The following is a 12815-nucleotide window of genomic DNA, read 5'->3' as shown; positions in this document are numbered from 1 at the left end:
TGAACAGTTTTGATATGAAATGAGATGATTAATGTAGATGACTGCACGGGCAATTTAAAGCTTTAGTGAAATATATATTTTGGCTTTGAAATTTAATTAATCCTAGCTCATTGCACAGTGCTATGCACTGTTGAAGCATACACAGCATTTATAATCATTCTGATTCTCAGGACTGCCATGGAAGCGCATTTCAAATTGCAAAGTCACAGCAATTCCTACCATGACAGGGTCAATTCAGAAATGGACAAAGAGTACATTGAATTTAGCATCTAAATCTGAGAGCAGAAAAATCCAGAGGAACTTCCACAGTTGCAGGGGGATAAAACAGGAATTAGGGGGGCTAGGACAGCTTAACTAGGTGTGTTTTATCCAAAGGTTGTCTGTTAGGATTTTCTTGGTAGTGCCAGAGGGAATTGTTGGATCAAAGGAAAAGATAATGTGAAAATAGTATGTTCAATGATAGCACCTAGGGAATCTGTCAACAGCTTCATGTCATCACCTGGGATTACCTGAGCTTATGTTAATGTCTGTGCTCTATATATTGCATATTGGTAGCTACCATCTTGTAAAATACTGTTTATATTGGAAGAAAAATATATTGGTTGCCTTTTACAGTTCCACATTGATAAATTTGAATGCTGATTGACTATTTGTGTTGGAAATAGCAAGAAAATAGTGCTTTAATCTTTCTTTGTATAATGCACTGTTGATTTATCTATCCAAGTAATATCTGTATGAAATAGAAGTGTGACTGTCAGTATCCAGATTATAATTTATTTCAATTAAAAAAATGGAATAACTCTGATAAAATTTTATTCTGATAAATCTGTAATGGAATAAATAAAAATTATGCTAGCATCTGGTAGGAGATAATATTTTTTTTGAAGACTTAAGTTCTTGGCACGATAGCATTTTAAAAGTAGAAGTGATGATGACAATGTACTGCTGCCTTATCAGAAAATGCAGCTGTGCAGAATATTCCTCAGCCTAGCAAGTAATCTATTACCTGTCACAATCTCTGCAGCTACTGATCTTCTTCTATTAATTTATTAATTTATCTAATTTGGATATGAGGATAAGCAGAAGCAGTTATTCCTTTTGTCATTACAGTGTTTCAATTAAAATAATACCTGACTACACAAGAATGTATGTTACTAATGAAATAATAATCCAAAACTGAGTATTATTTCATTATTTAAGAAAAAGTATCAGCACACCTGCTAGTGTAAATTTTAGATATATTGTAAGGTGAATGTCACTACAAGGAAAGTGAATAGCATGCAGAAACATAAAGCAAGAAAATATTATATTTTTTTCAAAATGAACTGATAATGTGAAGGTCTAGAGCTATATCACCTTGCTCTGCTCTAAATATTTAAAATAAAATTAGTTTCATTAGCCCAAGGAGGGGAAATATGGAAGCAAAATGCTTCATGATGGAATATAATTGATCTTTATGCCACAAGCACTTCAGGTTGTAAATCTCACAACTGAGGTACAGGAAACTAATCAAAATTAAGCATATTAGTCATATAAACATAATGGATGTTTAATGGATGCCAGAGGAAAAAAACCAAATCCTATTAATAACTAAATGAATTTGAGTGAATAATTGTTGTGGTCTCATTTATTTTCAATGGACAGTATTTCTGTTACAGAACTAGAAAAGTTTTGATCAAATGTTTCCAGCAATGAGTTTTTTCATCTTCGTGATTTCCCTCAGGATGGATCTACTGGAGTAGATTCCTGAGACATGCAAGTTGTGTTCCTGGGGAAAAAAATAAATGGTTTTGTTTCGGGCTTTTTGGGGCTTGTCGTTATTGCATTCTTTTTCTTTTTTACTTTTTGTTGTTGTTGTTAGGTTGTTGTCTTTCTTTTAATTTTATTTTGTTTTCTTTATTTAATGGAGAAGATAGAACAGTTCTTACTTCTCCTTTTCTTCCATGAAAAAAAAATTCTTGGATCATCATTGACCTTTTGACATTTGGAAGAGCATGCTGATCTGTTTGTGTAGCCATGCCACCAGCTGATTTTTACTTAAGTCTCAAAGTTAAATTGAGACAAATAAATGGTAAGTATTTGTCAGTCTAAAGTTTTGGTGACATAAAATTATCTATAGTCAAAATTTGTCCTACATTACATTCTTTCTGCTTTGTAAATATGTCAGAAGTCCTATCCACTTAGTTTCAGTTGTTTTTCAACAATATTGGAGGCTTCATACTGGCTTCTGTATCTATTTCACTTTTTGAATTAAGTTGTCTGGAAAATTTGGACTTGATTCTTTTGAAAAGGAAAAAATATGGAAGAAACCACTAATTTTGTATTATTTTAAATTTCTGTATAGTGATTTGTACATTTTTAGGCTGTATATTTTGTTTTGTATTTGTGAGACTTCTCTTTAGAACTATAGTATTAGGCTACTTCACAACAATTTTTCTTTTACTAAATCATTCATCAAATTATCATAGTCAGTCATAATATTACAAACCTGTATTTTTTGTTTCTACTATTGATAAGGTTTTTTCTCATTACCATTAAGAGCATAAACAGGTTTGCATGAAGAATTGTTGAGTTACTTGCTCTTTTCTTTTCCTGTCTTTGCTGATCAGCTGAATGTGACATTAATTTTCCTTGTTTTTGCTTTAAGTACCATTTTCTTGATTTTCATGGCCGAGATCCTGTATTGCAGCTCATCAGTATTGTTTAAGAACAGGATCTTTTTTTGTGAACACTGGATAGAATTAATTTGATTTTTATTTCTATAGAATTTCTGGGTTGGTATTTGACTGAATGTCATCAGACGTTTGTAGGCATATTTGAAAGTGGTGCTTGGGTTTGGTGGGTTGTTGGGGTTTTTAGTTTCTTTGTTTGCTGGGGATTTTTTTCTTACTAATGGAGCAGAGGGACTATTTCTTTTTAAAGTCTTAAAGTATTCTTTTTAAAGGATTTAAAAATCTTCTCATAGTTTTAAATTGATTGCAGTGAGCTATCATTTGTATGAGGTGTATTTTTTGTAGCTTGTACATCAGAAGATTTCCCTGAGTTTTCTTATGTATATACTAAAGAAACAGAATTTTAGAAATAAATAAATAATTTTTAAAATTGTTTTGGGTTGAAACAATATTTTTATGTTTTTTGCCTTGATGAAAACACTAATATTTCTGTATTGCTCAATGGGTTTAAGAAGAGATGAGGTTGTATTTGCTTTTTCCAATAGTCTCACTGGAATTTAGTATTTTCATTTTTCTTGAATTTATATCTTTCTTTAGTTATTATGGAGATAAAGTTGTCCTTTTTTACTGACTGTGAAGCATATCCAGCATGTGTTGTGAACATAAGCAGCAAAAAAATATGCAAAAGTAAAATGCTCTATCACGCAAAGGCTTATTGTCACTTTGGAATTATTACTATTAGAGAACTAAGCACAGAGGCTACTCAGCTGCAAGTTTCCTTCTTGAAGGCCCAAGAATGACTGCAGCGTGATAGGTGCTGTACAAACTTCTATATTGAGAATGGGGAGCTTCAGCATTCATTTTAAAATAGCTTTATAACTGTCCTGTATTTAAATAGATAAACCCTATTACTCTGATTTTTAAAAATAATTCCAATAATACAAGGGAAACTTAACTGTTTGTAAATGTATTTTAAGCCAAAAAGCAAAAAGAAGTGTGTATTTAAGTGTCCACACTAAAGAGTATGAAATTTCATATCGAAACTTGTCTGCAGCTGTCTTGACAGGGAAGGCAGGAGGGGTTGGATTAGTCTGAAAAGTCATATTAGAGAAAGAACCTGATATCCTGTGGCATTTTGGGGATTTACATACATTGCATATTATTAGGTAAGAGAAGTCATTTGACATCTGAAATTAAGACACAAAATGTTTACTGCGAGAAACAGCTAGAGTTTAGCTGAAGGAAATACAAGGCTTGAGAAGTCTTGAACTTGGAACGACTCATGCAAAAGTTTAGTTTTAGTTAATATGGTGTCTATCTCACATGCTTGCTGGAAAACAGTACCTATCAGCTTTTTCAGATGGCTGAACAATTTGTGGTTTACTTTAACCACTTAGATCCACACACTGAATTTTTTCTGTTCTATGTATATAGAGCTTGTTGTTTCACCACTGCAAGAAGCATTTAGAGAAACAAAGAAATAGTTATTAAAGAGAAATAATAGGCAGTTCTTTATGTGGGAATATTGCAGCTATGGTACATCCGAGGGGATGAATGGCATAATATTAAAAATAAAAAGTGAAGATCCAATATACTGAGAACATAGGTTTTAGAAATCCAAAGACAGGAGCTGCAGAAAATTTGAGTTCTTTTGTCAATTCTGAAGTTATTACAGCTTTCTTATATTTGTTGTCTTAATGGATAAGTGTTTGCCTTAATTACTTCGCATTGCAAACACTTCATTAGAGGTTATTGACAGCTGCTGCATGAGTTGCTACAATTTTCCAAGTCTTTTCCGATCAAAGAAACTATTAACAGATTATAATTAAATACAGGTCTGAAATATTATAATCTTTAAACTCCAAGTATACTGTTTTATCAGGGTTAAAACAAATATAAGTCTGGATATTATTATTATATTCATCATGCTACTTATAAGCACTGCAGTACTTCACTATGAATTATAATATTCTAAACAATAGCATATGTAAAGATCTTAGTACAAGTAAGTAAAACACTGATTACATTATAATTCTTTAAACAAATTGTTTTTCTTCCTATGGAAATGCCCTGGCACCCCATTTATAATTGATCTTTCCAAAATATAAATGGTATTCTAATCTTATTTTAAGGTTTTTTACAACATGAATACTTTTTCTGGTTGTATGAAATGCATTCCTCATTCAGACAAATTGCCTAAACAACACAACAGGAAACAAAAACTTCATGCTAGTTTTATAACTGATTTATAACAGGTATGTTAAGGCAAAAAGCTAATCAGGGAGTCCCATAGCCTCTGAGTTTCTCTATTTCAATGAAATGTGACTTTTCTTTCATTGCTGTATTTTTTCCTGACTGAATATACTTATAAATGATTTCTCAGAAGGTTTTGTCTATCATTTAGATACCAGGCTCTGAATTACAACAAATATCAGCAAGTAATTAAGTTATGTCAGCGCAAGTAGTAAAATACTACTTAACTGAAGTGACTAGTTATATCTAGTCTGTTATATGATTTGCTGTTATATCATTCTTTAAATTGTCCATAAATAGCATTTGGATACCAAGGGAGATCCTGGTAAGCTGCTTTGTAAGGCTAAACTCTTTCTAGCAGTCTGAAAGATGCTGTGAACACATCCCTTTAAAAAATATCTAGCCACCTGGTAGCCAAAGTGTGTGCATAGTGTAAAGCAATTCCACACTAAGGTTTCCTTGTCTGAAGAGGATGTAAGTGTGTATTATGTACATTTATGCAGTGGGTGAAAATCATTGAAGTATGTAAGATTTCTGCTGTGGAAAGAAAATACAGGTTTGTTAAAACTTGTCAAAAGAACAATAAAAGAGATTATTTTTTAGCATGTTTCTCTTCAGCTACCATCTGCCTCTTCTCAGTGCTCTTCCAAAAACTGACAGAATTTTATATTACATGTTGCCTTCTGGGGAAAATCCAAGACATATGATACAGATATCATTCAAAGCCCCCATATTTTAAAATATTTAGAAATATGATCTAAGATCAGACTGGAAATTAAACCAGTGTGTTCCTTCCACTGTATTAGCTGATTTCTTTAGAGGCATAAGTGTGCAAAAAGAAAAAGAAAATAAGCCAGTCTTGTGGTTGGTAGTAGCTGTTCAAAAAGGGAGTACCACCCTCAGCATGACATGCTAGGTTGACATCTATATACATATATAGATTGACCAACAACATGGCATTTAATTTTTACATATATGAATTTATGCAAAACGTAATGTGTGAATTATGAAAAATGTGCAAAAAATTTATTGTTATCCACAAGAGATTTATGTTCTGACCAGTGGCGTAACATAATAAACAAGAGCTACAAAGGCTAGAAAGGAAATGCTCATGATGATCTGATGACAATAAAATTATCATTTTATCTCATTGGCTACTTACATTTGTTGGGTGGTTGTTCAGCTATTTTACATGGTTAGAGTTCTCCTTTGCCATTTCTCACTTTTATGACTTATTGTGAATATTGCTGCAGGGTAAAATGATCTTAAGGAAAAATTTGGAAGTTGAGAGAAAGGGCACTTCCTTTACATGATGCAGGAAGGGTTTAAAGTTTACTAAAGTAAAATAAAGTTTACTAAACTAAAGAAGGGAGGAGAACTTCAATCTACCCCAATCCCAGCATTTTGGTGCCAATGCCAACAAGAGATGCCCAGAATCTGTAGAATGTTCAGAATCCAGCAGGTTTTGATAAGAAAGATGTTCTTCATTATTAAGGCACTGGAACAGATTGCACAGAGAAGCAGAGAATGCACCGTCCCTGGAAGTTTGCAAGGCCAGGGTGAATAGGGGTCTGAAAAATCTGGTCTAATGAGGAGTGTCCCTGCCCAAGGCAGGGAGTTTGGAAATAAATGGGATTTAAGGTCCCTTACAACTCAAACCATTCTATGATTTTATGAATCTCTTACAATAAAGAGAGATGGAAAATACAGAATAGAAGTAAGACAGAAAATGTACTGAAACATGCATTGTTGGTAGCTGCAGTAGGTTCAGGATGGAAGGGTTACAGGTGTTTGGTCAAGGAGAGGATTCGAGCAAAGACTACAAGGCAATTAGGAAAAAAATGGAAGTTAATATAATGGGAAAGAATAAGATAATGCTACAGCTCAGAGAGCAGCTTATTTATAGCAGTTTATTGAGAGGATGAGAATATTATTTTTATCAGCATCTTTTGAATGCTCTTTAGGAGAATTACATCAGTATAAGAGTCCAAAACATAGTACAATGACCAAAGGATTTTTCATCTAAAAGAAAGGATATTTTTTATAAACTCAAGGCTTGGAAACATTTTTCTTTCATTGTTCAAAGTGTGTTGATATATTTGTGCATCACAAGGAATGTAAATTGGTAAAATTAGGATTATTTGCATAGAAATATTTCAAAGTTATCTCTATAAAGAAATAAAAGTATTTAATTTGTCTTCTCTATTTCTTATATTAGAATGTTGACTGGGAAAACCCAATAATATTATACAGAAAAGAATGTAATGAATTTCACTGTAAGAAGAAAAATTAACTTTTTTTCCTTTTTGAACTCTGTCTGCTGGCAATGTAGCTATTTGACTATCTTTGCTACATTCTTTCCACTCCTATTGACAAGCAAGAAGCAGATCTGTTGGATGGAGCCTCTAAACTGCTTATGAGCAGTGATCCACTTGCAGCCTGGTAAAATAACCCTGACCACACAAGAGATCTTAAGGCAGTTGAATGAATATGCTAAATTACCCACCAATCATTGTCTCTTTAGGGGCAGAAAATACATTAGCCATGTGCATTTACAGGAAGATCTCAACTAGTGGAATAAAATTTCCGATCAGAATGAAAAAGCTATCCAATAAATGTCTGCTCCTAAATACCTCTATACGGAAAAAGAATATTGTAATGTCTATGTCCTTCCTGAGCTAAAGAAGGTAAAGAAAGATGTCTTAGTAATTCTGCAAATTCTAGATTTACTTATATTATCATCAGTATTCTTTGATGAAAGTCTAAGAACCCAGCAACATCTAGAAAAGTTATTTTTAGAAGACACTTAACTGTTGTTCTTATGGAGTTTGTTGCTTTAGCAATTCTCCTGTGATGACCAGCATTGGATCTATTGTCTTATCCTGAGATTTGATGCAGCTCTGAGCAATCTGTTTTAGTGGAGGATGCCACTACTCATGGCAGGGGATTGAAATTTAAGGCGGTCTTTAAGGTCCCTTCCAAACCACTTTATGATTCTGACTCTATAATCTTGTGTTTCCTACTTTAAAAATATCCTATTTTAAATTATGTGTCATAAGGAAACAGCAGGAAACTACACGGAACATGAGAGGGAACAGGGACAATTCAGTGTGTATAAGACCCTGCAGATGTCAGCACTTCAGATGTTCTCATCCGTAATTCCAAGAACAGAAATACTGATGAGTAAACTCTACAGTGATTCACATTTAACCAAACCCAGGAATTTAAATGGTTTTTTTTTCAGCTTCCTTTACCATCCAACTATCTTCTGCAGGGCAAAGGTGATTCTTTTGGAGGCCAGAATTTCACAACAATTAGAGTGCAGTAGAGATGCTGGAGAATTTGTCCATTCTTGAGACTAATCAAAAGGAGACATATAACAAGGATTTCTAGTATTTTATTTACTTCTATCACCTTTGTAAGTAATTCCTGCTCTGAAGAAGATGTAGAAGATGGTTGCAATATGCAGGATGTAGAAAACCTAACCTGGGAAGTTCAACAAGAAATTAGATGGAAAAAGAATTCCACATATCAAACAAAATACAATGTTAATGGTTCTGTCCAAAACTTGGGAATTACTTTTTCCTTCTGACAATCTACTCAATATGTTGTACATATTTTTCAAATGTTCCACAGGGTGTTTGGAAAGGAAATTATGTATAATGTGCTAAGATGTGAGCAATCAAAATGTTAAATATTTCAACTTATCTTTCTGTGAGAAAATACATGTGAAAACACAATTTATGTTAAAAAAAATCACCCCAATATTTTTTTTTTTGCTATGTCATTTCAATAAATGCAACTGTATCTGCTCAAAATTATTAGGAGGGGGGAACACGACAAAAAAAAAAAACCCACCAAAACAACAAGTCAAGAACATTACAGTGCTTTTGCTTTGAAAGGACATTGACTTTTAAAATAAAGAAATATGCTGATGTAGGAGGGAGAAAAACCAGTCAAGATAGATGTCTTTGATTCTGTAGATCTCAGGTGGAAAATGTTTGTTTTATAATCAACTTTTTTTAGCACATATTACTCCCAGTGATCCCAGTGTTTAATCTCCTGCGGGACTGCTCAAACTCTAGAGATGTTCAGATAAATTGTGTCTGTAGGGGAAGTAATAATTTTTTGCAATATTTAACATGAATTAATTTTAATTCTGAGGAAATAGGGACATTTTCTCCTCCTATTCAGACTTATTTGCCTGCATGTTTATTGTTTTAGCTGGACGAACCTTGTTTAATATTTATATTAAGCTTCAATTTAATATTTATTTTAAATGTGTCTGGTAACAGATGACAAAGACAGTAGGAAATCTGTTCTCTCTAGATACATTTGCAAAACTGTGCATATTATTTTTACTCAGTGAGAAAGGTTAAAATCATGTGCATACTAATCTTTTTGTAAATATAGAAGGTTAACTGATTTTGGTGTGGTCAATTGTGTAGCTCACAGAATATCTCTTTTTGTATTTTTGTGTATTGCAGGGAGTATTGTGTACCTTGGGATGATGGTGGGGGCATTCTTCTGGGGAGGCTTGGCAGACAAGGTGGGAAGGAGACAATCACTCCTGATATGCATGTCTGTCAATGGATTCTTTGCCTTCCTTTCATCCTTTGTCCAGGGCTATGGCTTCTTCCTCTTCTGTCGCTTGTTTTCTGGATTTGGGTAAGCTCCTCCAGTTTTGTTAATTTTCACAATTCTGTGTGTTAATAAAACTTTTCTGTTTGCATAAGAAAATTATTTAGTGTAGAAATACACAGACTGTATTTCTACACTAGTGTAGAAATACAGTCTGTGTCAGTGGTGAGAGAAATAAACAAGGTAGCTACTATGCTCCTAAATGGCAACCTGATAGGGAAAAATCATTCTGGGGGAAAGACACAGACTGAAAACTGTAAGATTGAGTTTGTTCTTAAATTGAAAAGGATTTGTTTTGTGAACTTGATCAACTTGCTTAACTATTTTATGCCTCAGCTTCATGTACAGTATCTTGTTCAGTCAGCAAAATAACACTCTCATCAGTGTACACTATGATTTTGGTAATATTTGTAAAGTTTCTAATATCTTTGTGTGCACAATAATGTTTATAATACCATGGCATCATGATAAATTTAAAACAGGGTAATAAACTGTGTCAAATGTTCTCTCTGAAATATTGGGGTTTATGGACCTGTGTTTTCTTTACTTTTCATTTAAATATCTTCTCAGTGGTCGAATTTATAAATTTAAACATTTATGAGCAAAGATGGAGTTAGATAAGTAAACTACTATGAGGAAATCTCTACCTTTACTGTACACTTGGATAAACAAGAGCTCTGTTCTGCAGACTGATTGGTTTAGCACTTATGGTCATTGCTTGATTCAGATTAAGACTCCTAATTACAATTCCAATTCAGACCACTATCAATCTTTGGTATGCTGAATAGACAGGATCTGGTGAGAGCACAGCAACTGTGCTGTAAAGTCATCCACATGAACTCCACTTCTTTAATGGTTTGTTGCCTTTATGTTATGTAGTCGTGGTTCAGCAACGGCAGTTGTGTGATATTTGTGTTTTGAGGAATCCTTTGAACTGGTTTGAGGTAGGCTAGGGCTCGACATGAATATCAACAAGTAATTAACATAGCACTCAGTAGTTTTAAACTGATTTAGGAAGAGGAACTGAAGGACAAGAGAAGAGAGAAAAATGTGAGGAATCATCTAGCTAGGGGAATCTCCTTAGTCTGTCACCAGATTGTCAGATATGACTTTATAAGACAACAAGGAGAAATGACAATATACTCCTTCCTGAAAACCCCAAATCCCATAGAAAAACAAAAATTTAAAAATCGTTATCATAAATCACCATCAGTTCTAGGAGCTATGTTTTTTCACTCCATGCACAAACACTACAGATCATATTGCATGACACTTTCACTCTTCTGTGATACTGTAAAGTTGAGAAGCTTTTTGTATTACTACTCAGCCTAGCCAATTCCCTGGGGCAGGTCTGGAGCCTTATGCTACAAAGGTTTGTTTTATTGCAGTCTGAAATGGCTTTAACCAAAATTGTCCCCTTTGGGATATACTGCAAGATATGGGGTTTTTTATGCCTCATGAGAAACTTGCCTGCACCATTTCCTCCTCACTTGTCTAGGAGCTTTTACAGTAAGAGTCAGTGCCTGTAGCTTTCCTTGTGATACATGTATGTCCTTGACTGGGAACCATGTTTTCTTGCGTACCCAACTTATGACTAACGATCCTTGAAGGAGCAGGCCCTTCATATCTTTATCCTACACTTTCCCTACTCTGTTCAAAGTCCCCTTACCTTATCTTTGAGAGCTACATGAATAGATCATAGATAATTTGTCACCATGTACTATATTTTAAATGGAGTCTCCAAAACAAAACAAACCCCAAAACAATCAAGTAACAACAAGAAAAAAGACAGCATGAGCTGCTGAGTTGTTCCTTGTAGCAATTACTGCAGAGAGAGTTTCATGGCTGGCTCATATTTGCTGTTTTCTTCAAAGATTGTATTTTTCCCCTGAATAATTCCTTTCAGATTATATCAGGGTAGCAGTGTGAAAACCATGAGGTTTCTAGAAATCTTTTTGTCAAACCCTCAAGATGAGGAAAATCCCATCTTGATAAGTGTTTCCCCTTTTCCAGTCAATGGGCACTTCACAAAATAGCCACAATTTCTCAGATATGGAGGATAGTGTCTTAGAAACTTTGTCTTCCAATTCCATTGGGACCCACCAATGTATCTTACCAGGTCCCATCAGCCTGTGCACCTTCAGGCTACTTAGATGTTCTCAAAGCTGATCTTCTCCTACAGTGGGATGTTGTCATTCTTCCAGTTCCCCTGCCTTGCCTCCTGCAGCTGATGTGAGTGGAGCTCTTTGTGGTGAAGACTGAGGGGAGAAAAAAGTTGTTGAGTGCCTCAGCCTTCTCCATATCCAGGTAACCAGGTCTCTGGTTTCCTTTGGGAAAAGGCACACATTTTCCCTAGACTTCTCGATGACATTCCACTGTACCTCTGTTTTTGAGGGAGGATGCTTTGTTCCAGTAGTTTTGTGTGATTCAAACAGCTCAGCTATGGAATTAGAATGATTTTAAGGAGAGAACTGAATTATGTGTTTTAAAGGCAAAATATCAGTTACTCAGACTGGAGAGGAGTGGGAGTTTTCTGAAGGGGCAGAGACTTATCTGGACAATTTCTTTTAATTAAAGATCACTGTAATATTAAGAAGTACTCAGATGATATAAAATCACTTGGGTATGTAGAGTTTAAACTGCTCTGTTATATTGTAGATAATAAAAAAAAGGTTAAGAAGCATGAAGAATAAAACCAATACCTGATAGATTATTTCATTTATTTTAAAAATACTATAAAATATATTCTTCTCATAATCACTTGCAGTGAAAATGTGTTTATTAAAGTAAAATGTTCAGGGAAAAAAATATCCCTTCAAATACTTTCCCCCCCATTTTTAATCTGAAAAATACCTAAAACTAGTGAAACTTTTGCAGGTAAAAAAAGATATTTTAAATGCAAACCAGTATAAATAATATCAAGATACTGCTGCATAAAGAGTATTGAGACTTACAAAATTCTGAAATGTAAGCTTCAGCTAGACAAAAGAATGAAGAAATGTTGGAAAGGCTGCAAAATAATTTCCTTTTCCAGAAAATAATATCAGAACAATGAACCTTCCATTGATCAACTGAAAATCAAAACTCAAACGGAAATTGAGTCCAAAAGCTTCATAAAGGTCTAGGAGGGCTTTAGACATGGTTTCCTACAAAGTGAAAAGATCTAGAAAGAAACTGTAAGTTGTATTCATCAGTAGACATTGGGGGAAGGTGCAAATATTTATCAACAAAAAGCACCTTATTGTACCT

The 12815-nt window shown here is 34.0% G+C and overlaps 1 protein-coding gene across 1 annotated transcript in view; it reads left to right on the top strand.

The window, feature by feature from the left end:
- The window catches only part of SV2C (synaptic vesicle glycoprotein 2C), a 109435-nt gene that overhangs the window by 36999 nt on the left and 59621 nt on the right, over positions 1-12815 (top strand). Inside the window, exon 3 of the mRNA XM_068176869.1 lies at positions 9413-9593. Coding sequence (XP_068032970.1) covers positions 9413-9593 — 181 coding nt within the window. The remainder of the gene's footprint in view (positions 1-9412; positions 9594-12815) is intronic.

The sequence above is a fragment of the Anomalospiza imberbis genome, chromosome Z (genome assembly GCF_031753505.1).
Source record: "Anomalospiza imberbis isolate Cuckoo-Finch-1a 21T00152 chromosome Z, ASM3175350v1, whole genome shotgun sequence".
Taxonomy (NCBI): Eukaryota; Metazoa; Chordata; class Aves; order Passeriformes; family Viduidae; genus Anomalospiza; species Anomalospiza imberbis.
Note: the sequence above shows the minus strand (reverse complement) of the source record. Positions and strands in the feature narration are given on the sequence as shown.